At 46.4% G+C, this 24,184-nt stretch overlaps 1 protein-coding gene across 1 annotated transcript; it reads right to left on the reverse strand.

The window, feature by feature from the left end:
• Positions 1-34: 34 nt before the first annotated feature.
• On the reverse strand, positions 35-24,102 carry LOC105025638 (espin like). Its single transcript, XM_034293769.1, has 14 exons — positions 22,694-24,102; positions 20,699-20,889; positions 17,970-18,156; positions 17,571-17,753; positions 17,144-17,275; positions 6,237-6,407; positions 5,198-5,311; positions 4,286-4,390; positions 4,068-4,181; positions 3,753-3,923; positions 3,185-3,349; positions 2,526-2,789; positions 1,381-2,103; positions 35-1,130 (listed from the first exon to the last, which is right to left on the reverse strand). The coding sequence occupies exons 1-14, from the start codon at positions 22,985-22,987 to the stop codon at positions 645-647; spliced, it is 3,300 nt and encodes a 1,099-aa protein (XP_034149660.1). The 5' UTR covers positions 22,988-24,102; the 3' UTR covers positions 35-644.
• Between the last annotated feature and the right edge of the window lie 82 nt (positions 24,103-24,184).

Consider the following 24,184-nt stretch of genomic DNA (forward strand, 5'->3'; position numbering starts at 1 on the left):
CCGGAATAAAGTCAGATTCCAAACACAGTCAACACCTGCTGCTAAAGACGCCGGGGGGGAGGGGAGATTTTCTCTGTCTTACTTCTCAGGAGAAATGGAGGTTTATTGCCATGACACCTGACGACTGATAGACAAAAGATAGAAAGTCAGATAGAAACATAGATGATAAATGAACACAGAGATATAGATAGATCCACATCATACTAAGAGAGTAAAGGGTCATCTCAGAATAAATCACAGTACAGATTTTAATTCTGTTCATTTATTGTAATAATGTTATAGGGGGTAGTATGCATCAGACATTTTGTGATGATGGAAAGTTAACCGTGGATCTTTATAAGTAGCCAGCCCTGGAGGTGGATGGACAGATGTAAAACAGGAACTAAGGAGCCAGACAACCTGAGCTGTAACATATCTTACATTTAATCATTTTATGAACTCTGGAACCGGGGCTCTCCACCTCGGATCTACCTACTGCTTTGTCTTTAGATAATATACACTCTTAAAGCAATTTGTAAAGAACACCAAGGTATTGAGAATAAAATGTACAGTACAGCCATTGCTCGCCTTGACTATAACTTAATGACAACAGGCTACAAATTATACAAAAATAAAACCACAAGAAATTATAGCGAAAACGGCTACTATTCGAAATCAAAGATCTCTGCCTCCTTCTCTTTCCAGAAAGCGAAGCTCCTGTCTATGTATTTACAAATCTCCTCATTGCTGAAACTGGAGATATCAGATCCTTTGATCAGAGCCTCTTCATCTGGCGTTGGTGTTTGAATGATGACCTTAGGCACCGGCTTGACCTCCGGTAGGGTATGTTGTTCTTCAACCTCTGGCACTTCAGACTGACTTGTCGAAGCATTCCCAAAGAATTTGACCTTGATGTCCTCGAAGCCATCCTTCCACTCGCGCTTCCCGGCCTCGATGTCGAGCATGACGGCCTTGTGGAACTCCCGGACGGTCTCCCAGGTAAAACGGCCGACGTGGTCAAACACCTCGAAGCAGAGCAGGTGTCTCATCTTCCTCTCGTCCGCTGGGAGTTCGAGTTCCAGAATGTGAAAGTAGCCGAGCATGAAGAGGTCAAGGGTCAGGCTGTCGTAGTCCACCGTCGATCCGTCCACCTTTAGGAAGAATTGAAATCAGAGCAACAGTAAGAGTCCAAAAACAAAGAGAAAGACACTAGTCAATCCTCAAGAAGGGACAACAGAGTTTTCAATCTGAACGAGAAAACGTATCATCATGCAATTTCCCTGGGCTTTGTACAAGATATAACAGTCTACTTTTAAATCAAGAACCACATATTAAATCCATTAACCACTCAGTTAGTCCAGTGTGAGTGTGTGTGTGTGTGAGTGTGAGTGTGTGTGTGACCTTGGGAAGAAACTGTTCTGGGGAGTAAGGTGTCTGCTGCCGATTGAGACGACGGATTTGTCTGGACGGAACGCTAGAAATCATGCTCCTCCAATCACAGATCATCTTGTTGATGACGCTCCTTTGTTTAAAGAAATGTCCCAGAGGCACATGTGATCCAGAACCAGGTCCCTTCCCGTCGGCACTCCCTTTGGGCTTCCCGGCATCTTCTTCGCTGGCCCTCCTCTCGGCCTCTCGGGTCCTTTGGGTCACCGTATAAGCGGACTTCTTCCAGTGGCCCAGGAACAGAACCACGATCCGTTCCTTACGTAGACTGGTGGTTTCTCTGACATCAATCACGTTGTTATCATAGTCAATGCCCGAGTCTCGGTTCTGGTCTGCTTGGGGGGCAGGGTTCGTCTCTTTGGAATTGTCCTGTGTTCCCGTGACATCCAACCTCTGATCTCCCAAGGCTGACACTGTGTTCACTTCTCCTTTGGCTTCTTCGTGAACTTCAAAGTTAGACTTTAGATTCCGGACAGACACTCCAAACTGGTGGATCTCTGACTCTATCTTCTCCCGGCGCCCCCTGGTGGAGGGGTGTCTGCCGGGGGTCAGGGTGAACACAGTGGACAGCTCCGTGTTGGGCATCTTGGAGTACGGTGCGTCAGTCAGGTTGGTCATCAGGAGAGACATGCTCTTCACAATGCCTGAGATCCGGTTGCACCACACGGGCAGAGGGACCTGTAATGAGTCATAACAATGAGAACAATACATTTCAACAGCTCCCCCTTTCAAGACAACCAAGGACACAGAGTAAAAAAAGCTAACCTGAACATCACACACACTAAGACAAAAGTACATTAAACCAAAAGAGAACTGCACTCAAATACAGCACGACGCTGGAGAGAAGTCACATTAAGTCGTGAATATAATTGTACAGTATGAGGGAGGTTAGCGGTAGCTTCGTGGGCTAGCTGCTCCTGTTGACTTCCGCGTGTTAGCAGTTGCACTAAACCAATTTCTTTCAAACATAACGCAGAGACACAAAAATGGCATTCATAAGTTCATCTGAATCTGAAAACTACAAAGGACTAAATTGCTAAAAGAAATCGTAACCTAACGCAAAAAAACATCCCTTTAGGATGCGCATATTTTTAAATCACCTGAGACTGCTGGTTGGGGTTCCTGAACTGGGTGCTGGCAGTGATGTTGACTATTGGAGCGGGTAGGATGGTTCTGAGCTCTTCAGCCAGGCGGGCCAGCTCCGTCTCATATACCTCGCTATTCTTCTGATTGGACACACTTTGGATCTGCTTCTCCAGATAGATCAAGTCGTCCTCGGTCAGCAGCTCTCCAAACGGGCCCAGGATAGCGTTGTGAGCCTGAGAGTACCGCCAGGTCACTGCTTTGGACGTGCTTCCGTTCTCCTGCGGTAGAGGAGATGCATAAGATCAGAGATCCGAGATCAGCGCTTGCAGATCAGAGCGCATAGATCTTAAATGTTTAGTCCATGTCAGGGACAGACATACAGGACACACCTCAGACCTCATGAGAGCAGGGATTCGTTGACTAAAATGAATTAAGTTTTGCAGTAAGTCTACCCAAACATCTACAATATTGAGGTAGGTCTGAGGAAGGGGGTTCTCTGAAAGGGCCACTGACAAACATAAATTCATGGCCTGTCCAAAACGGAAACTCTCCAATGAAAGCGTATTTAGGAATCTGTCTTTTGAAATCCAATCATGACTGTTACATGGTAAAATGGGATCTCCAATTAGAGCTGTGATAGGGTGATATGGAATGTCCAATCAGAGGGCCTCACCTTTCTCCTCTGGTCCTCCTCGTCCAGAAGCCTGGCCTGTAACTGACGTACCATGACCTGCCTCTTCCACTCAGCGATTGGTTGACCTTGCTCGTCGTGGGTGGGAACCAGGTAGTCAATCTCAGACAGGTTGGCCTCTTCCATAGGCAAAACAACCATCCTGCTCTGTTGGAGGCAATGGAACTATATTCAATACATGTACAGAATACTGGCGTCAACTCGAAGAACAGATTCTGGCAATAGAGCTATTAGCTTTGTGGCCCTTTTTCATCACGATGGCTGATTTTAAAACACAGCTTCGAGGGCTGCTGAACACGTTGAGGGTTACTGGACACAGGTTGGAGGGCTATAAAAAAAACTAAATAATTTTAACTGCTCGGCATGTGAAATCTCTAACCAAGAGATGGAGAACTCATTCTGGAGGTGTCGGCTTATTGCCTTATCACTGATTCATGATACAGCTCTGTCAATTGGCCTACGAAGAGTCTTGTTATAGACTTGGTCCTAGTTCCAAGGCCAGTGCAGGCACACAAACCCGTACTGTAGAACGGAATATTTACACACTTACTGCTTGTGCAGCGGCCACAGTCATTATCTCCGTTTGTGTCAGGGACGTGAGGGATTTCATTGTGTTGAGGAGCTCAGCATCCCCCAGGAGCTTTCTACCAACCACGAGGTGTTCGTCTGAAGCACTGGCCAAATCAGCTGTTTTCACCACCAAAGTATCCACCGTTTTTCTCTGTTCAATACAAAGCATGTTGCCATGAATATGTTATGGCAGCAAGGAGAATTAGCTTAAGAGCAGAAATGGAACGTGGAGAGGAAAATGTAGCGTACTGAAATGTTGAGGACCTACTGAGTTTGCTGAAGCCACTGACTTTACCTCAGTGCAAAGCATTTTAGCTCCTATCCGGACGTTTTTGGTCAGATCAATTGTCACCGGCACGCTTGTACTGGCTCCTTCTGATGACAATGAGTGCATCACGACCATCTTACTCTGTTGAAGACAAAGCAATTCTATGCATCACGTGGAGGGATTGATGTGTAAGTCCGACAACACAAATAACTTTAAACTGTGAAAGATTAAATGTTAAGATTTACTGCTTGGGTTGAGGCCGCTGAAGATTTAATGTCAGTGAGGAGCTTTTTGCCACCAAGCTGAATTTTGGTGAGATCGATAGTCATCTCTTTTTGTAGAATCATATTCTGTACAAGACAAAGAAGAGAAAATGTTTATTAGTTTAACAGCCTGGTATATCATTTTAAAAATACAAAGAGAAAAATCTGAGGGAAAAAGTAATGTGAACCTTACTGCTTTGTTGGCAATGACAGATTCAAGCTCATATGCTTTCGAATTATTTTAAATTCATTAACATGGAGCCTTTCATCATCGAGGACAGGGATGTTATTCTTACCAACCAGGAGGTTTTGGTCTAACTCTAAAACCTTAGTCAGATGGACAAGCCCCCCTGCTCCTTACTGGCCTGAGATAAAGTTCTCTCAATAGACACAAAACAGTGACCAATCGGTTTGTCATTATTATGTCTGTTTGTGTTTTGTTGAAAGCAGTGCCCCCCAGATACAATAATACATCCCTAATGTCACGAATTTACAAAACCACTCTATTCCATGGAAGACGTTTAAAAAATGCAGTTACAAATCAGATAATTACTTGTGCCTCATTCTGCGGCGCCTCCAGCAAAACTCAGTTTTTTCTCTGACATTGCCTGTTTCTTTTATTTATTGTAACTAGTGAGCCAATTGGCTTTCAGCACTTTTTTTTCACGTACCTCCATGGCTCCACATGGCTCTACACCAGACATATGTTAAATGTCAGAGTCGAAAACTCAACTAAATACATGGAATTGTGCCAATTCCAATAAATACAGCGTCAGCAGTTATTGAGATAAATCGTGTTGTGAGGTCTGACGCATCAGTAGAAGGAATTGGTGTATTAGTCAAAGAAGATCATTTTGAATATATTTAGAGGAAAAAATATGTAGCTGGAATTACGGCTTCTGTTGAAGTGGCTGAAGCACTCATTTCCTTGAGATGCGTTTTGTCACCAAGCCGGTTGTTGATATTGACAGCTTCTGCAGAAATATTGCCTCTCACCACCATTTTACCCTGTTGAAAACAAGGCAATGCTTCATATCAGTACAAAAACAACTTGGTTTAATTGATGTGGAAGTCCAAGAGCAGACAACAAAATATCTGTTCAGTTCAGAGTTGTGGACTTTTGATGTGTCTGTTGACATCTGCTTTTAACCATCATGCCCAAGAAAATTTGTCAGATAAATTATATGCTCCTCAGAAGACAGTTTATTTTCTTATATTCATCAGTTAATACACCTAGGTGTCCATATTTGGACAGCTTGAGTTTCAGGGGTGGTTTCCAAATACATACACATTTTAATATATTGGATTATTGGCCTAAAAACCCAGAACCCAAATCTGACGGAGTGCAAAGAGGAAACCCAATGTCTCTTATCAACAAAACATAATGCTATATCAGTTGTATTTGTTAAAATAGTGAAAGGAAATGTCTTCAAAAATATCAGATGAAGACCTAATCCAGTATAAGGGCTTACTGATGCAGCGACTGAAGATTTCATTTTACAATGGAGCTTTTTGCCACCAAATTGGATTTTGGTGAGATCAACAGTTATCTCTTTCTGTACCTTCTTATTCTGTACAAGACAAAGAAGATAAACTATTTATCACTTCATCAGCCTGATGTATCAGTTTAAAAATACAAAAATCTATTCAGGTGGTACTAGCTGATATTACCTGGATTTATTTCAAATTCATTGACTTAATTTCTGTAAGGAGCAAAGGAGGACAAGGAGGTTGTTTTACCAACCAGGAGTAAATCACCCTCACAAGGACAGAATTCACCTCCTTACAGCCCTGAGGTAAAATTATATCTACCAACATCAAACGGTGACCAAGAAGGAAGCGGAGGAGGTTGGGCATTGATGAGGAAAATACTTAGAGAGGAATCAGGCTTCAAGATTAGGCCCAGGACAGTCCCATAATGTTGACCTTTCACCTCTAAGCTCTCCGTCATTGTGCTGTTAAAACTGTGGAAGTAGTCCCGGCGTGTGTCGCTAAGGCATCGGTAGTAGTCCTCTTTACTGGGCGGCCATGTTACAGCCTGTCTCCCTTGCACATCTTCCTCCACTGGACCTAGCTCTTCAATTGGCAGGTTTGCAGAGAATGGCTGAGAGTGGGATAAGAGAGACAGAGAAAGTGCAAAAGACAAAGAGAGAGAGGGACAAAGAAAGAAGAGTGCCAACAAAAAGAGAGCAAACACAAGAGTCGGTAACTGCTATTCCCTTAGGGAGAGAAAAGCCCAGATTGGAAAGGTGAAATGACTGCAAAAAAATACTTCCTACTCCACTGCTCTAAAGGATTCATTAAGATATATTTATTTCCTAAGATTTCCTGATATTTCTGGACCCATCTGCTGAGGAACAAATTAGCAGTTTCCTTGGCAAAAACATACAGTAGACCTCTCAGCTGAATATGTCCTGGCCTGTCATTACAAACAAGAATGCGCATTTCTGATTTATTAATCATTTGTTTTCTTTTCTATTTAAAATAGTCCGTGTTAGTTATTTTCACATTTTCTGTAACCACATTGCTGCCTAAACATGTTGGCTTTGGCAATAGCTTCAGCATTCCATTCACGTCAATAAAGCCCCTATTGATTTCAGAGGAGACTTGGGTCTTTCAAAAGTGACCTATAAATCCTATGTACCATTGTAATTGTCCTCTAGAGGAGAGAAAAGCAGAGGAGAGAGGTGAGCAGAGAAGAAAACAGGAGGAGGAGAAATAAACAAGTGTTGAATGTGTTTGCAGAGTTGCACACACCCCTCGGGAGAATGCAGGATATATGGAAGCGTTTAAATGCCTTAATGAACCTGTAGCATTGTAATGGAGCCCATGTAGAAGGCAGATCAAATTCCTCTCTCCAAGGACAAGATCCGAACTCCCAAAGGACCATCCCAAACGGGACCCTATTCCCTATAGCACATTACTTTTGACCAGGCCCCATATGGTTCCACTGTACTGTACAGGGAAGTGGGAGGGGGGGCATTTGGAACACGGCTGACATCAAAGGCAGGGCAGATATGCTGCAGCATGCTGTTGTGCTTTGACTCCAAGAGGTGGTCCTGGTCATTTCCGCTGGCAATGCCACTTTGATGTGGAGCAGCAGCGAATATCCTGTGACATCGCTGCTCTCGCTGCTCACTGAACTTCCCAGAAGCAGCGTGGTGCGTCCATTGACTAACACGGTGGGAGAAAAGGGAGTGTGTTTGGTGATGGGTAGGAGTGTGTTTGTTTGGGGTGTGAGTGTATGTTGTGGGTTAGAAGTGTGTGTGTCGGAGTAGGGGTGTGTGTGGTGGGACAGGAGTGTGTGTGGTGGGATAGGAGTGGATGTGGTGGTGAGGAGTGTGTATTGTGGGGTAATGTATGTGTGTGTGTGCAGGGGTAGGAGTGTGTGTTGTGGGGTAATAGATTTGTGTGTGTGCAGGGGTAGGAATGTGTGTGTGTGTGTGTGTGTGTGTGTGCAGGGGTAGGAGTGTGTGTGCTGCGGTAATGTGTGTGTTTATTTAAACCCAGAGGTGCAGCAGTGCATTTGATTTTCATCAGCAGTTTGTCATCATCAGCAGGCTAATGCCCTAACCGTACATGTTAACCCCTACCGACGCTGACAGACCCCTAACCTGATCCCCCTCTGCTATGCTCCCTGTTGCTATGGCCACAGAGACAGACAGAGAGAGACAGAGAGAAAGGAACAGAGACACAGACACAGACAAAGGTAGAGACAGACAGACAGAGAGAAAGACAGACTGAGAGCCACAGACAGAGACATACTGTAAACACAGTATAGACATAGAGACACCGACAGATAGAGAGACACAGACAGAGAGACACAGACAGAGAGACACAGACAGAGACTGACAAGCACAGGTCACGTGGCTTTTAAAGTAACTGTATCAGCTATTGAAGAGTGGCTGCATAAGAGCTGATTCAAATGGTCAACAGACCAAGATCACAGTTCCAGCGTAAACTCTGCTTCTCTCCCTCATCAGGAAGCCCCGCTGGATTCCTCCGTTAGAACACGTAAACCTTGAGAAAAATGTATTTCACCTCGGCACAGACAGAAAACTGTCTGATCTTAACAACTCATATCGAGCGGGATTCCATGTTAGGATTACAACATTCCTCCCAAACACTCCCCGGTTTTCCACAAATCCTGTTCTGAAGGATTCAGGACGTCAAGCCGATAGCAAACGATCACAATTCCAGGAATCATCATAAAATTCACCATCAGATTTTAGGCAGGCTTGTAGAAGCGCCCAAGGTTCCCCCCCGGTACAGCTTCTTCGTATACTGCCCATGAACGGTCACTAGGTACAAGGGGCAGATTGGCTACGGAAACAACCATTTATTTCGCGAAAGGTTATTTAGCAAATACTGTAGCAGGGGACACACTGGCGGGTCCGTAAAGACATATAAGCAGCCACAGGCTTCCGCTACGCTCACAACTTCAGAGGGAGCCCATTCTTCTCAGACTCACATGACCCAACCACCGGTTACGCTCCTGCCACGCATTGCAATTAGCACCGCAACAAACTAAACCTGGGCTCTTCCAACGCCTCTGACGTGCCACGGCGAGAGGTTTGGACTTTCAGTTTCAGACCGTTCATTAATAGACCGTTGAATGCGTTGGCCAGCGGAAAACACATGGGTTTCTAAAACAACATGCATTGTTGTAAATAAAAGGTTCAGGTTTTACGGCAATGTACTGTAACTTGGAATGTACACAGTACTGTAATGTGGAATGTACACAGTACTGTAGGTGTAAATGATAAACATCGAAGCTCAATGTAGAAATGTCCCCGCCACACTCACTCTACATGGAAATACTGCACATTAAAACCACGAAGTGGCCCGGAATCGACAGGATTGATGCTTTTGAATGTAATACCAGCAGCCACACATGGGTCCAGCCCAAACACAGCTGCTAGTCATGAACACAAAGCTGACTGTAATGGGGTGACTAACAAATATTACCAGAATCCCAGTGTTCAACAACATATTGGTGTGCCTGTAAATTGAATTAAATCCAACCCAGTCCTATGAGACCAGTGTTCCGTTTCAAAGCACAAATCAGAGTTATTTATTCGTCCACACTACACCCTCTTCATGGTAACATGCTACATATTTCATCCACTGTGGGGATTCTGTTTCTAGCAGAACTACCAGTCTCACCGTCCGAAAACATGCTAGCGTGGGACACAAATCACAGAGTTTTAATTCGTTCTACACGCCTTGCTAACGTGCTGCAGACTAGCCCCTCTCAAATCTCTCAGGTTTTCGTGCCGAAGCAGGGCAAAGGTGACAACGACATGTCATTCATCAAATTCATGCTGGTATTAGGCAGAACAAAAAATAATTACGGATGCTTTATACACTGAGAGGAAACATGTCTCCACCTTCAACCATCCCATGCCTGTGTTGCAACACTGAACATCACAACACACAATTAGTACCACAGAGAGTAGTTGACTAATGTTGTTCAACTATTAATGTAGCTATAGTTGGCAGTAGCTTGGTGATAAGTTGTAGTTCTGAATTAAGATTAGATGTGTGGAATTATTTAAGCTCCAGTTAAGCATGTTTTCCTTAAGGGTAACTTAAAAATGCAGTCTATGACTTACGTGAATAACACTTTTTTTTTTTTAACTCCTAAATTGGTCTGCATGTGTAACATGTTGTTTATATGTGCATTATCTATTAGTAGAGTGTCAATCATATGTCAGTAAGACATGACATTCCAAGTTTGAAACCATGTGGTTTGGATATTGACACACGCAGGACAGTACACAGTCATTTGCGGACCACAACGCAACTTTTTTGGCTCCACGACGCAACTTTAACAACGAGTGGACAAAATTTATGTAATGCATGACTGTACACAACACATTAAGTGTAAACACAAAGAAAGTGGTCACACTTTCTCTACTTAATTCTGTGACTCTAATAAAATAAAAAAATAAAAATCCTCAATAAATACATGACACCAGCTAACTACAGACTTCCAATCAAAATTACAGTGGCAAAAAAACGAACTTAAAATCGAGTATCAATCAAACATTTTGACAAGCATCTGACTTTAAGGTGCCACGAGTGGGACATAGTAAGAAACTTACTGCCCAGACCCCAGTATTGTTGTATTGGGTTAATCTAGGCACATTAATACAGCTTAAAACACAATTGACCGAATAGCCCGGTACCATCAAATACACCCACAGTGAACATTGACGTCAATTAATCAGTAACTTACGGACCAGATACGCTTTCTGCTCCAGTAAGTGGGTCTGTCAGTTATCCACTTAAACAGTTTGTTGGTAAGTAATTCAGTCCGACAGTTTGTTAGTTACTTATCCAGTCAGTCAGTTCATTAGTTATCCAGTCAGTCAGTCCATTAGTTATCTATAGTCAGACAATTTGTTAGTTAGCTATCCAGGAATGCAGATGTTTTCCAGTTAGTCGGTTTATTTCTTAGATATCTATTTAGCCATTTCATTAGTTATCCAGTCAGTAAGCTTGTTAGTTAATTTCGGATTTAGTCAAATTCTTTAGTTTTCCAGTCAGTTCGTTAGGTATCCAGCCAGTCAACTCATTAGTTCTCCTGTCAGCTCATTAGTTCTCCTGTCAGCTCATCAGTTATCCAGTCAGCTCATCCGTTATCCAGTCAGCTCATCAGTTATCCAGTCAGCCAGTTAGTTGTCTAGCCAGACAGCCGTTCAGGGGCAGAACTCTCTGGTCACAGCCACCAGCAGGTAGCCAAGCGGGCTGGCGTCTGACACTCGCATCAATGGACAGACACACGGCTCCAGGCTCGCCCCGTCAGCCAATAAACAATAACGACTGATTGAAGAAAGGTGTTAATTATTAAGGCAAAGGATAGGATGGCGGGTAATGCCGAAACAAACCAATAGCTCTGCTGTTGTGGCACCAAACAAAGGCAGGGAACTGCCAACGGAACTAAGGATGTGTCCGAAATGGAACCCCACATAGTACCCTACATTTGACCCGGGGGCACTACACAGGAGTGTGCTTGGGGGGAAATAGGGTGTAATACGGGACACAAAGCAGCTGGTAAAGAGACACTTTAAACCTCCAACTAGCCAATGCATTCAGGTGATTTATTTTCCACCGTACCTGGCCTCCGAACCCCTTGAACCATTGAACCAATGAACGACGGAACGAAGCGACTCGGCCGATCGCTATCTCTGTGGAATCAGAGGATGTTTTGGCCATCCACCATCCGAGGCGGACAGAGGGAAACCCACCCAAGGAGAGCTCGTTCACGTCAACGGGCGGCCTTAGTAGTCCGACGGCGAGAGACAGCGTCTTACAGGCCCGCATAAACACATTCAGAGGAATGTAATCAAATCCCCGGATTGGATACATGAACCTAATGAGACATGGCAGGGTGAGCGTGGCCCACGCCAAGTCTACTAGGTAGAAATTATGTAGCAATTTGGAATGCAAGCAGGTTAAAAATTAAAGCTAAGCGTGATTCGTTCAATCTAAACCTGAAGGCGACCGAGCCTGACCGAGAGAGACGAGAACCTACAGCTCCTGTATCCAAGTAATTAGGGAGCGCCTGGTCTACTTCCACTTGACATGGCCAGAGCTAGTGACAGCACGGATGTTGTGACGACCTCTGACCTCGTTACATCCTCAGTGTCAGGTGACCGCAACGTCGCTTTAGCCTCCCTCCAAATTAACAGGTTTATTATCCCCGCAAAACCACACAGTCAGAGTAGCAAGCCTGACATACTGTCACCCGTGAAGGGTTACGGCGAATGATAACATTGACGTCAGCCCGGTTGATTACGGGATCATTTTTGAGTTTAGGGTACGTTGAGATATGTGAGCGAGAGTGAGGGAGAAAGAGTTAGAGAGCGAGAGGGTGTGTGGTGGTGATCTGTTTAAACTCCCGGCAGAGATGAATCTGTCCTCCTACATGCCGCAGATTAAAGTGAGATAACACATTATTATGAGACTTGAACTCATTCTGGGCCGTGAGAGAGTAGAGGAGGGTATAATCCCATACCAAAAAAATTATTATGTGAAAAATCTCAGATGGATGTGAAAAGAGAAAAATACAGTACTATACATGTTTTGTGTTTTCTATCCTTTTCCTCATATGCAATGATGAGCATGACTATGTTAGCGTGTAAGAATACTTGCTTACTAAACACCATCTCCACCCCTTTCATCCAATATATTTATTTTCACCCCTGTCTTGTGATATCCAATTTGTGATCAAGGCACTGCCACATCGCAGAAACACCCAGTGGACCGGGGACAGCTGACGTTGAGATGTGTCTTTCAAAGCATATTTGATGTTGTTCCGGTTCTTATCATGCGCCTCACACTGCTGGGTAGTCTATACCGTAATTCTTATGCCAAGGGAATATACTCCCCAGTCTTCTACATTGACTGAGACCTAGCGCAAGAACACACTCCTAAGGGAAGACAGTTTGGATCCGTCTTCACACAAAATTACATTAGACAGAAAAAATAAACCTTAGTTGTCTAGCTAGCAAAAAGTAGCCCTTTACTAAGTAGCTCTTAACTAAAGTTTGGAAAATGGAATGCAGAGACAGAGCAGTGTCAAGCATGCAAAACCTTTTTATCTTATGGTAGAAAAGAGAGTGCACGAGCGATCCGTAAGAGATGTGTGGTGCAAACGCACAACACCTGCTGAATCAGCATCATACCAACGCCTCCACACTCTACAATATGTACGCTGGGGCGGAGACTTGTGTCTTTTTGTGCCGGCCTCAGAGCTCCTTTGTGTTTGACAAAAAAGCAGTGTTGCACTACAACCACTATGGGAGTACGAATAGTGGTATATATCCACTAGAGGGGGTACATAGTTGGTTCCAGGGTAACCTCATTGAAGTCTCCCTTGCTTGCTTTTCTCTTTGTGCTATTTGACTGTTGTGTCAATATTTCACTTCCGCATCTGATTGTTGTACATTGACATGTATCTGGCTTGCTGGCGTATCCGTTTGAGGTGTGTTCGTTTACTGACGCCATTGAAATCTGCAGTTTACGACTGCGTAGGAGAAAACCCAGTCCGTTTTCTGACATAAAACGACACTGAAATCTTGCTCTCGGTTGCATTTGCTCTGTTTGCATTGACTACGGAGCGGCCATTAGGGCTCTCAAGGGGCAACTCGAGGCAGGGAAGAAAAGGCAACTCGCAATGAAGCCAAACAGAGAGGAGCCGATGGCGTGCCTCGTCCCATTTGCTTGAATAGTTCTGCTGCCGTGTCTCTCAGTTATTTCTAGTCAAACCATTTCTGTGAGGTATTTACCTTTTTTGAACTTTCACACAGTGGCTCTTGGGGGGGACTGCCCTGCTGTGTTGGCAATCGAAGGTAGTCCCCGAACACCCCCAAAGTTGTATTTGCCACCGGCGTCGATTATTTTTATAATTTTCTGTGTCCACGGGACTCTAATTGTAATGGCTAATGTACACTGGCCAATTAGAGTGTATGTACAAAGCCGGTATTTATCCAGAAAACTCAGATCTGGAGACCTTTGAGAATCAGGACCACACCTGTCCGTCTGTTGTCCGGTCCGTGTATGCGCGCCGTCCTTGTTAGCATTTAGTTCTGCCGCCAAAAAATCTGTTGTTTGTCGTGTGTTTTTAATGAACACCACCCACCCACCCCCCCCCCACCCCCCCGAAAAACACCAGCACATAATTTCACTTCCAGAAAAGGGAGGATCTGCTAATCCTCACAATGATTGTGATGTGAGGCTCTTTCTTGACTGTCCAACGTATATTCCTTTAAATAAACATGTCAGGGAGTTCACTGCCTTTCTGAGTGAATGAAGAGCGGATGTCTTATCCTGCTTCCCAAACGGCCTCCTATTTCCTATATACCGCACTACTCTAGACCAGGGCCCCCATTCCCTATTTAGTGCACTACATTTGACCAGGGCTGGCCTGACACAAAATAAGGTGCTATTTAGAACACAGCCCTCGATGTGTGTAAAACAAATCCAATGGCACAGGGTTGTTTATTTGGCAGCAGCTGTTGCTAAAGAGAGTCACCGCTGTTGGTGAGAGGCGAGTAGAGCGGCTGGCCGGCTGACTGACTGACTGACTGACTGACTGCAGAACGCTAACTAGCGGAGGAGGAGGAGGAGGAGGAGGAGGAGGAGGAGGAGGGAGGGCGGGTGACCTCTGTGGGAGAGAACCAAACATGAGAAAATGCCTAGCACGCAAACTCTCTGGCCAGTCGCCCACGCAATCCATTAAAGCGGCCGATGGGGAATGAGATGCTGCTGAAGGGCTGACACAGAAACCCTGGAACTACGGTGCATTTCGAGGATGTGTGACAGAGGGAGATGTAATTAAAACATGACAGCGGTCGCAGAGACGCCCCCCCCAGAACTACTGACTCGATGCTTTTCATTTCATGACCTAAACTGACGAAAAAAAAGGTTCGACATCTATACTTCTGGGACGTGGATCTCTGGGGGAAATCTCATTTTCTCTTTAAGTTGCAGTAAGAACTATTGGTAAAGACAAACACCATAACACGATATCACATCAGTCATCTGTATAATGAGTGCTGATAATTAAACCACTCCCTGGGATCTGGAAAACGAACATGACACATAATCAAACGGAGGAGGACGTGGTTTGGAAGCCAGCGATCTACATGACATCCTGCTCCCAAGGGATAGAGTTGCCACTAACGGTTCCAGGCATCAGAACTTAGGTGAAAACTGTGAAACTGAAGCCCTCAGATCTCATAACCAGCTCGAGCCCCTAGGCCAAGCCCTCGCCCCGCCACCTGAGCTACCTGTCACGGGGTAACTGATAGGCCCCAGGTGCTCACAGAGGCTCCAAATGGCAGCTCCAACACGGAAGCATCAGCGGCTCCACTGCTAATTAGCTGTACCTTTGTTAACAGTGTTAATTAGCAGTCCCATTGTCAGCAATGTTAATTAGATGTCCCATTGTTAGCAGAGCTAATTAGCTGTCCCGTTGTCAGCCACGCTAATAAGCAGTTCCATTGTCAGCCACGCTAATAAGCAGTCCCATTGTCAGCCACGCTAATAAGCAGTCCCATTGTCAGCCACGCTAATAAGCAGTCCCACTGTTAACCGTGCTAATTAGCTGTCCGATTGTTAGCAGGAGGAGGTAGAATTATTCTAGAAGAAGTTGAAGCAGTCTGTCCCAAATGACCCCATATAAAATGTATGTAATTTTTTCTAGACCCAATAGGGAATAGGGTGCCATTTTGGACCCCTCTGTCTGTGGTCATGAAGCTAGAAGCGGTAAAGAGAGTTTGCCCTCGCAAAGATGTTTGCCAATGAGCAAATCCCGCAAAAGGTTCACAGGGAAATGAATGACAAAGTGGTCAAGTGGTGAGAAAGTGACTATGTTTAAACAACCCACATGTGACATTAACTTTCTGAGCCAAAAATAGGAGGGTTTGGCACCGTCTAACGTGGAGGGAAACACTGCTACCAGACTGACCAGCCTGCTGAACATGGCAAATTGTGACGATACAATGGTCAGAGAGTCAGCCAGAGCCTCCCTCTTCTTGAACTTACAGAGGAGAAAGGTCCCTCGGGCCAAAGATAATTTTGAGGACTTTGGGAGGAAGAAACAATGGAAAACAGTCCCTGCCTCTGATGCAGCTTTGGCAGATGTGGACCATGTTGACCATCCCCAATTCCATGTGTCAGAATGCTGCTACTGGCCAGGTTATTGTACTCTGTACTCTACAGAGGTCAAAACCTCTACTACCAAAATACAATCAAGCATTTTGGAACCACGCAATTATAACCCCTTTTGTATTTTAAACGATGAGTCAGATGTAATGGAGCCTGTTGTAATGGCTGTTGTTTATGTTGTAATTGTTGTCAGTCATGTTGTACTAGTTGTCGTTCATGTAGCAATGGTTGTTGTTCATGTAGCAATGGTTGTTGTTCATGTAGCAATGGTTGTCGTACATGTTGTATTGGTTGTCGTTCATGTAGCAATGTTTGTCATTCATGTTGTAATAGTTGTCGTTCATGTTGTAATGGTTGTCATCCATGTTGTATTGGTTGTCGTCCAGTTGTATTTGTTGTTGTTCATGTTGTAATGGTTGTCGTTCATGTTGTAATGGTCATTGTTCATGTTGTATTGGTTGTTATTCATGTTGTATTTGTTGTTGTTCATGTTGTAATGGTTGTCGTTCATGTTTTAATGGTCGTTGTTCATGTTGTATTGGTTGTTATTCATGTTGTATTGGTTGTTGTTCATGTTGTAATAGTTGTCGTTCATGTGAGGACTGGTCAACTCTGGGTCGACCTGGCAGCTACTGAGTTGAGACAGATGTTCTCACCAACAACACAAACATTCTTTCTAGTGTTCTACGCAGGGAATAGGATGCCTTTTGGGAGGCCACTGCAATTACACACCAATGTGCTCCTCCCACCTTCCCCAGCTTCGCCTTCACTAGCTGTCAATTGAATCTACGCGGAGGGAAAATTGCATATACAAGAACAACACCCACACGCACACAGTGCTCAACAATTGCAACAAGACGGAAATCACGCAACTGGTCCATAACATAACTTTTTTTTCTTGCCTGTTTTGACTTCTAATGCAAATAGATGCTGTTTCTGGGGTCACAGAACAAGAACATAAAATCTGAACAGCAGAATGATGGATCTGCCCTAGGGCCTAAAATAGTGCAGGTTTCAATTAAGCTCTGCTGCTATTTCGGGGTTCCTACTCTCTCACTTCCACTAACAACACATTAAATGTAAAAAAGTTTTAAAAGAAATAATGACAAAGAATTGAATAAAGATGGCATTGGTAGGTTAATGAAAGGTTCTGGGTCTTACGCATGCCTCCAAGGCACGGATGCAGCCGGCACATTCGTAATGTCCATTGTACTCGGCTAGGTCTGCCGCCGTGAACCCATCCACGTCCTGCTCCGACGGGCTAACCTGATTGGCCAACAGAATCCTGCAGCACTGGGGGGGGGGGGGGTGGGGTGGTGAGAAGCAAACTGTTCAACCAAAGACCATATCAGTCGTTTGTTAACATGACTTCAGTCTACAGTAGACAATTTCAGCAATGTCACAGTCTGTACTGGCCAGTAGTCCAAGCGTCATTTCTACTGTACCAAGTGTCTAAGAGTAAGACTTTGACTACAGTTGAGTTTTAACTTTTAGGTTTCTGTGATCAGATGATACGGCACAAGGCGTAGCCCATCCTGGATCATCACCATCTGTTTGGCTAAATAAAAAATGAGTCATCATCTGTCACCTCCAGCTCTCCGTTTTCTGCAGCATCATGCAGAGGGGTTCCTCCCCAGTAGTCTTTGATGACCTTTGCCCCCATGCGGAGCAGTCTCTCCAGGATGCGATGGTGCCCCCCACTGGCCGCAAAGTGCAGAGCAGTCGCCCCCTCCCTGTCCTGGCACTGCAGGCTCAAGTCTGTGAATGTGGCCTGGTACAGAAAACCAACAGGGCAAGAGAATATTACAGTGGCCTGGAAGGGACAAATAACTACAGACCAGAATGTAACGGTGGCCTGGGAGGGACAAATTATTACAGACCAGAATGTAACGGTGGTCTGGGAGGGACAAATAACTACAGACCAGAATGTTAAGGTGGCCTGGGAGGGACAAATAACTACAGACCAGAATGTAACAGTGGCCCTCACCAGCCAGACGACCAGGGAATGGTGTCCCATGTGGGCAGCAGCGTGGAGGCCTGTCATGCCGTCGTGGGCCCTGAGGTGAACATCGGCACCGCAGTCCTTCACCAGGTACTCCACAACGTGCAGGTGCCCCTCCTGGCAGGCCAAGTACAGAGGGGTGGCGCCGATCGACGTCTGCCGGTTCACACACCTGGTCAGGGAGAATTTAGACATCGTGATGGTGTTGCCGAAACAGTGGTTTCTCGCCGCAGAGCGGGTTCAGGGTCATCGAAGAGACTGAAGCGGAAAAGGAGACCCACACTTTTATGATGGTGAATGTGATTAATTCCGGGAATCCATAATGACACACCTGTAGGGGTGCTTCCTCTATCCTTCTCTATGGTTCACATGGCTTTGTTCTCCATGGAGGGGAAGGGGGGGCAGTTGAAAACAGATAGTTCTAGAGTGTAAACACTAAAACTCCTTAAAGCCAGAGCGCAGTCTTTACTTCTGTCATACCTCAAAAAATTGCAGAGCACTAGCTGATCCTATTCATCTCCTTGAGTGAAGTTATCACGCTAACTGCTGTGTGAAACTTGGTCTCCTATAATTGTGCATCCAGGACCTGTCAACTTGGAGTAACATGAATACTGCTCATCTGGGCATGCCAGCGGCAAGCCCCGCCCCCACCCCACACACTTGAATAACAGCCTCTGATTCCACCTGGACGTGCAGTGTGTTCAGCAGAAGAAAGTCAAGGAGCGCTCTGCCTGTCCGCCTGCCTGTCTGCAAAACCCAGGAATGCTAAACCACTTCGGGCGAATGTCAGAGATTCATCCGGGACGTCTGTTGAATTGGACAAGCAGGGGCGGGGAGCTCTCCAATAAAGCCCCAGGCCAAGGTGTAAGCATTACTGCAATCATCACACATGACTTGACAGCGGTTGGGACACGGGTACCTCTGACAGGTCGCTGACACTCCATCCTTGCAGATCTCCACGCTCGTCTGCAGCCAGGTTAGTGTGTCTGGAGACTTAATGGAGGTTTCTGCATGACAGGGTGTTTGTTAGCAACGCTAGCAGCTGATAGTTAATTCCCAATAGCTGCTGTAAAGAGGTCAGTGGAACTCGGCCAAAACAATGGAAAAGTAGGGGTGCACTGCTTGAATTGATGTCAGCCAACGGTCACCAATCAACCCCATTACGCCTAACCGATAGTTGGACTACTAACACAGATTGCTGAATGCTAGTTTTATGCGACCATCTTTCATGATCAGGGAAAGCATTTAGCCTTCTTCCAAACCTGAAAACGACAACCTTAATGTTATGCAGGGAAATTGGCCAAATACCTCAAAATCAGACCTGAGTTACCACATTGTGCGTCTGTTAGTAAATCAGACAGATTTGACAAATTTTTACTTTGTTGGATTTTTCCGGCCCTGCACTAATGACGGTCTGTGGGCCATTGACCTCTTCATGCAGTAACAGTTCAGAAGGGCAGGGGGAGGGGGGAGTAGTGGCTCGGGGGGTGGGTACATTTAACGAGGCCTATCACTCTCCCTGCCACTTGGCACTCTGTCTCCTAAGAGAAGTGGTCAATGAAGTGACACACCTGATTACAACACAACGGGTCACGTCGTCTGTACAGAAAGCCTCTTAATGCAGTTAATATGCTCTGTGTGTGGGTGCCAGGTAATGAGAGTCCTACCGGGGGGGGTGGGGGGCATGTCCAACCAGCAGTTCAATATGATTCTTAACCGGGGGATGTCCAACCAGTAGTTTGATATGAGTCCTACCCGGGGGCATGTCCAACCAGTAGTTTAATATGAGTCCTACCAGGGGGCATGTCCAACCAGTAGTTTAATATGAGTCCTACCAGGGGGCATGTCCAACCAGTAGTTTAATATGAGTCCTACCAGGGGGCATGTCCAACCAGTAGTTTAATATGAGTCCTACCAGGGGGCATGTCCAACCAGTAGTTTAATATGAGTCCTACCCGGGGGCATGTCCAACCAGTAGTTTAATATGAGTCCTACCAGGGGGCATGTCCAACCAGTAGTTTAATATGAGTCCTACCAGGGGGCATGTCCAACCAGTAGTTTAATATGAGTCCTACCAGGGGGCATGTCCAACCAGTAGTTTAATATGAGTCCTACCAGGGGGCATGTCCAACCAGTAGTTTAATATGAGTCCTACCAGGGGGCATGTCCAACCAGTAGTTTAATATGAGTCCTACCCGGGGGCATGTCCAACCAGTAGTTTAATATGAGTCCTACCAGGGGGCATGTCCAACCAGTAGTTTAATATGAGTCCTACCAGGGGGCATGTCCAACCAGTAGTTTAATATGAGTCCTACCAGGGGGCATGTCCAACCAGTAGTTTAATATGAGTCCTACCAGGGGGCATGTCCAACCAGTAGTTTAATATGAGTCCTACCAGGGGGCATGTCCAACCAGTAGTTTAATATGAGTCCTACCAGGGGGCATGTCCAACCAGTAGTTTAATATGAGTCCTACCAGGGGGCATGTCCAACCAGTAGTTTAATATGAGTCCTACCGGGGGCATGTCCAACCAGTAGTTTAATATGAGTCCTACCAGGGGGCATGTCCAACCAGTAGTTTAATATGAGTCCTACCCGGGGGCATGTCCAACCAGTAGTTTAATATGAGTCCTACCAGGGGGCATGTCCAACCAGTAGTTTAATATGAGTCCTACCAGGGGGCATGTCCAACCAGTAGTTTAATATGAGTCCTACCCGGGGGCATGTCCAACCAGTAGTTTCAGGCAGGTGAGGTCTCCCTTGGCAGCAGCGTAGTGGGCTGGTACAGCCCCACAGTCAGTGGACACCTCTGCCGCGCAGCCAACAGACAGAAGCCAGTGGACCACCTCCATGCGGCCAAACCGGGAGGCCAGGTGCAACGCAGTCGCCCCTGCTGCATCCTGGTCCTTCGCAACCAAGCAGAGAAAACTGGCTCACTCAGTCAAGACCAATATGAGCAGCGTATTAAACATTTTGTAGAGGTCTTGCATGCACTATAATGCATTATACCTGTAAAAGTGTTTTAAACACAGGTCCACATGCAATCAGCTTTTGTTTAATTTTCTACGTTAACATACATACATGCACACATATATACCAGTACACACACTTTGCATGACATGCATAATAATATATTCAGGATTATTGTCATTATAATACACCTCACTGAACAATGTCGGAGTAACTAAATTGGCTATAACTACCAAACTGGAAAAACCTCCATTGGCAACCCTCTGTATGTGGAATTATATACATACATATATAAGAGTTAGAAAATACCACATATCCACGAAGGTATTAATAGTGGTAGTAGTTTTATAGACTTCAGCATCAACAAATAGTGAGCAAACACTTGAACAGTCCATCATTTCGTATTACAGCATAATCCTAATAATTATTTATCTAAACACACAGATTGGCACATGCTGAAGGGTCTTCGGACCATAACCATGGTTCACGCTGGTCAGTCACAATATTATCCAACTGATGATGATTTATTGTATTCTTTTATCATCTGAGAGTGACTGGTTATTTGTTATTTAAAACCCTTCTTGCTTTTCTGACCTCCTGTTATCAATAACATTAATATGAAAATATACAGGTTCCAGGAGACCACCAACTTAGAATTTATTTTTTATTTTTTTTATTTTTTTACTGCTGTGCTGGAGGATAACGAGGAAACTTTGTCTATGTGTTCGCTAAGTTGGAGCAGCTGTATTTAAATGAGATTGAGAGGTTGTGAGGCTGAGACGGGCCGGTTTGAGTTAGTGTGAGAAAGAACTGGATTAGAACCTATGACGAGGTTGAGTTACACTCCACTGTCAACAAACTCATGTTGATAAAAGAAGGGAGGGAGGGGAGAGAGGCGACAGGGAGGAGGGGGGAGAGAGGCGACAGGGAGGAGGGGGGAGAGAGGCGACAGGGAGGAGGGGGGAGAGAGGTGACAGGGAGGAGTGGGGAGAGAGGCGACAGGGAGGAGGGGGGAGAGGTGACAGGGAGGAGGGGGGAGAGAGGTGACAGGGAGGAGGGGGGAGAGAGGCGACAGGGAGGAGGGGGGAGAGAGGTGACAGGGAGGAGGGGGGAGAGAGGCGACAGAGAGGAGGGGGGAGAGAGGCGACAGGGAGGAGGGCAGAGCAGGAGCGATGGGGAAGAGAAAGGCATTATATAGAGAGACGGAGGAGAGGAGGTCTATAGGTGGAGAGAGAAAAAGGAGAAAGAGAAAAGATAGAAGGATGAAGGAAAGACCCATTACGCCTCTGGACAGGATCCCAGGGAAATACTAGTGGGCCACAAGAAAAAGAAACCAGTGTATTACACAACCAGCTAGCTAGTGATACCTCTGTAGAGGAACTTCACCTTTCACCACTTCATTACGCAATCTTCTATTTAAAGACCCAATTTTCAACTGCCCCCAAAGACGCCCAGTAACTGTGGGCTGGCACTGACATTGGGCACAGCCATTAGTCAAGCAAGAGCGAGAGATCACACGAAATCCCTGGGAAATACAGCCACATTGAAATGGACTCCTCTCCTGTTCACCCTCCATCCATCTAAAGCCTGAAACTAAACCCAGGAACTTTCCAGAAACTCCCTGCTTTTTCCCGGGATTCTGGTCGAATGTTGACCGAAACGTCACAGGGCCTCCGCTCGCCCTCGCTCCAAACCAGTTGACTCAGCCACACCTGGGCATGCGCGTGCCGGTTATCTCACCTCAACATTGCAACCTCCTTGGTCCACCAGCCACCGGAGTTCCCGGGTGTGGCCGGTGGCGGCAGCGTCGTGCGCCGGCGTGGCCCGGTTCAGGGCCCGCGCATCGGCCGCCAGCCCCACCTCCGCCACCAGGTAACGCAGGCAGTCGAGGTGGCCGCAGCGGGCGGCGTGGTGCACCGGGCCGGCCCCCTGGGCGTCCGAGATGGAGGCGGTGAGGTGCCCAGAGGAGGACAGCTCCCTTAGGGCCGCGAGGTCACCTTCCCGGACCGCCCGGATCACCTGGTGAAGAACCATCACACCTGGGTGATATCCACCTGGCCTGTCCCTGTGGGTCTAGTCTGGCCTGTCCCTGTGTGTCTAGTCTGGCCTGTCCCTGTGGGTCTAATCTGGCCTGTCCCTGTGGGTCTAGTCTGGCTGACCTGCCCTGGTCCCACTCTGACCGACTGTCTCCTGCCTGGGTCCCACTCTGACCGACTGTCTCCTGCCTGGGTCCCACTCTGACCGACTGTCTCCTGCCTGGGTCCAACTCTCACCGACTGTCTCCTGCCTGGGTCCCACTCTCACCGACTGTCTCCTGCCTGGGTCCCACTCTGACCGACTGTCTCCTGCCTGGGTCCAACTCTGACCGACTGTCTCCTGCCTGGGTCCAACTCTGACCGACTGTCTCCTGCCTGGGTCCCACTCTGACTGACTGTCTCCTGCCTGGGTCCAACTCTGACCGACTGTCTCCTGCCTGGGTCCAACTCTGACCGACTGTCTCCTGCCTGGGTCCAACTCTGACCGACTGTCTCCTGCCTGGGTCCCACTCTGACTGACTGTCTCCTGCCTGGGTCCCACTCTCACCGACTGTCTCCTGGATGGGTTCCTGCTCTCTCTCTCCAATACACACACCGGGCACGCATGACCACAGGACCCACACACACAGCAGGCTTCCACCCAACCGGAGAAAAGCGACACCGTGGGAGAAGCCAGCTGGCGGGCCGTGCCGAGCGAGCAGGGAAGCGGAACGAGGAGAGGGTCACAGTGGCTCAGTGAACTGGAAAGGTAATGAAAGACGGGCGGGAGACACAAAGGCCCGTCGCTCTCGGGCTTCTCTCTGTGCCATTCTGAACACATGCTGCCTCACGCTGCCCTGGTCCACTGGAGACCGAGGTCCAAATGCCACCCTGACTATTACCTGTAGTGCACTCAGGCTCATACCAGGCTATGGTCAAAAGTAGGGGACCAAGTAAAAAAAATGGGGCGCAGCGTTAAACGGGCAGAGGTGTGGCGGAGGAGGTATTCTGTAGATGGGGCACGATGGAAACTGGAGTAAGGGGAGAAGCCGCGGGGGATTAACATCAGATTACTATTAAATAAAATTTCCACCTCAGAGCGATGGAAAGTGAAAACACTACCGCGCTAGTCATCGGGTTACAGCCATCACGGGATTAGGCATCTGATGATTAGTTAAAACATACATTCTTAGTCATGCGAGGTCATTCGAATATG

This window comes from Esox lucius, chromosome 8, assembly GCF_011004845.1.
Source record: "Esox lucius isolate fEsoLuc1 chromosome 8, fEsoLuc1.pri, whole genome shotgun sequence".
NCBI classification, from domain to species: Eukaryota; Metazoa; Chordata; class Actinopteri; order Esociformes; family Esocidae; genus Esox; species Esox lucius.

Bases quoted from the DNA above. Each gene is read 5' to 3' on its own strand.
- LOC105025638 (XM_034293769.1), bottom strand. From the start codon at position 22,987: ATGGTTCTTCACCAGGTGATCCGGGCGGTCCGGGAAGGTGACCTCGCG. The intron at 4,391-5,197 runs GTAATTCCAGCT...TGTCTTGTACAG, and splicing joins CAGCCACTTCAACAGAAGCC to AATATGATTCTACAAAAAGA. The intron at 3,350-3,752 runs GTAAGTGTGTAA...TGCCTCCAACAG, and splicing joins CTGTGGCCGCTGCACAAGCA to AGCAGGATGGTTGTTTTGCC.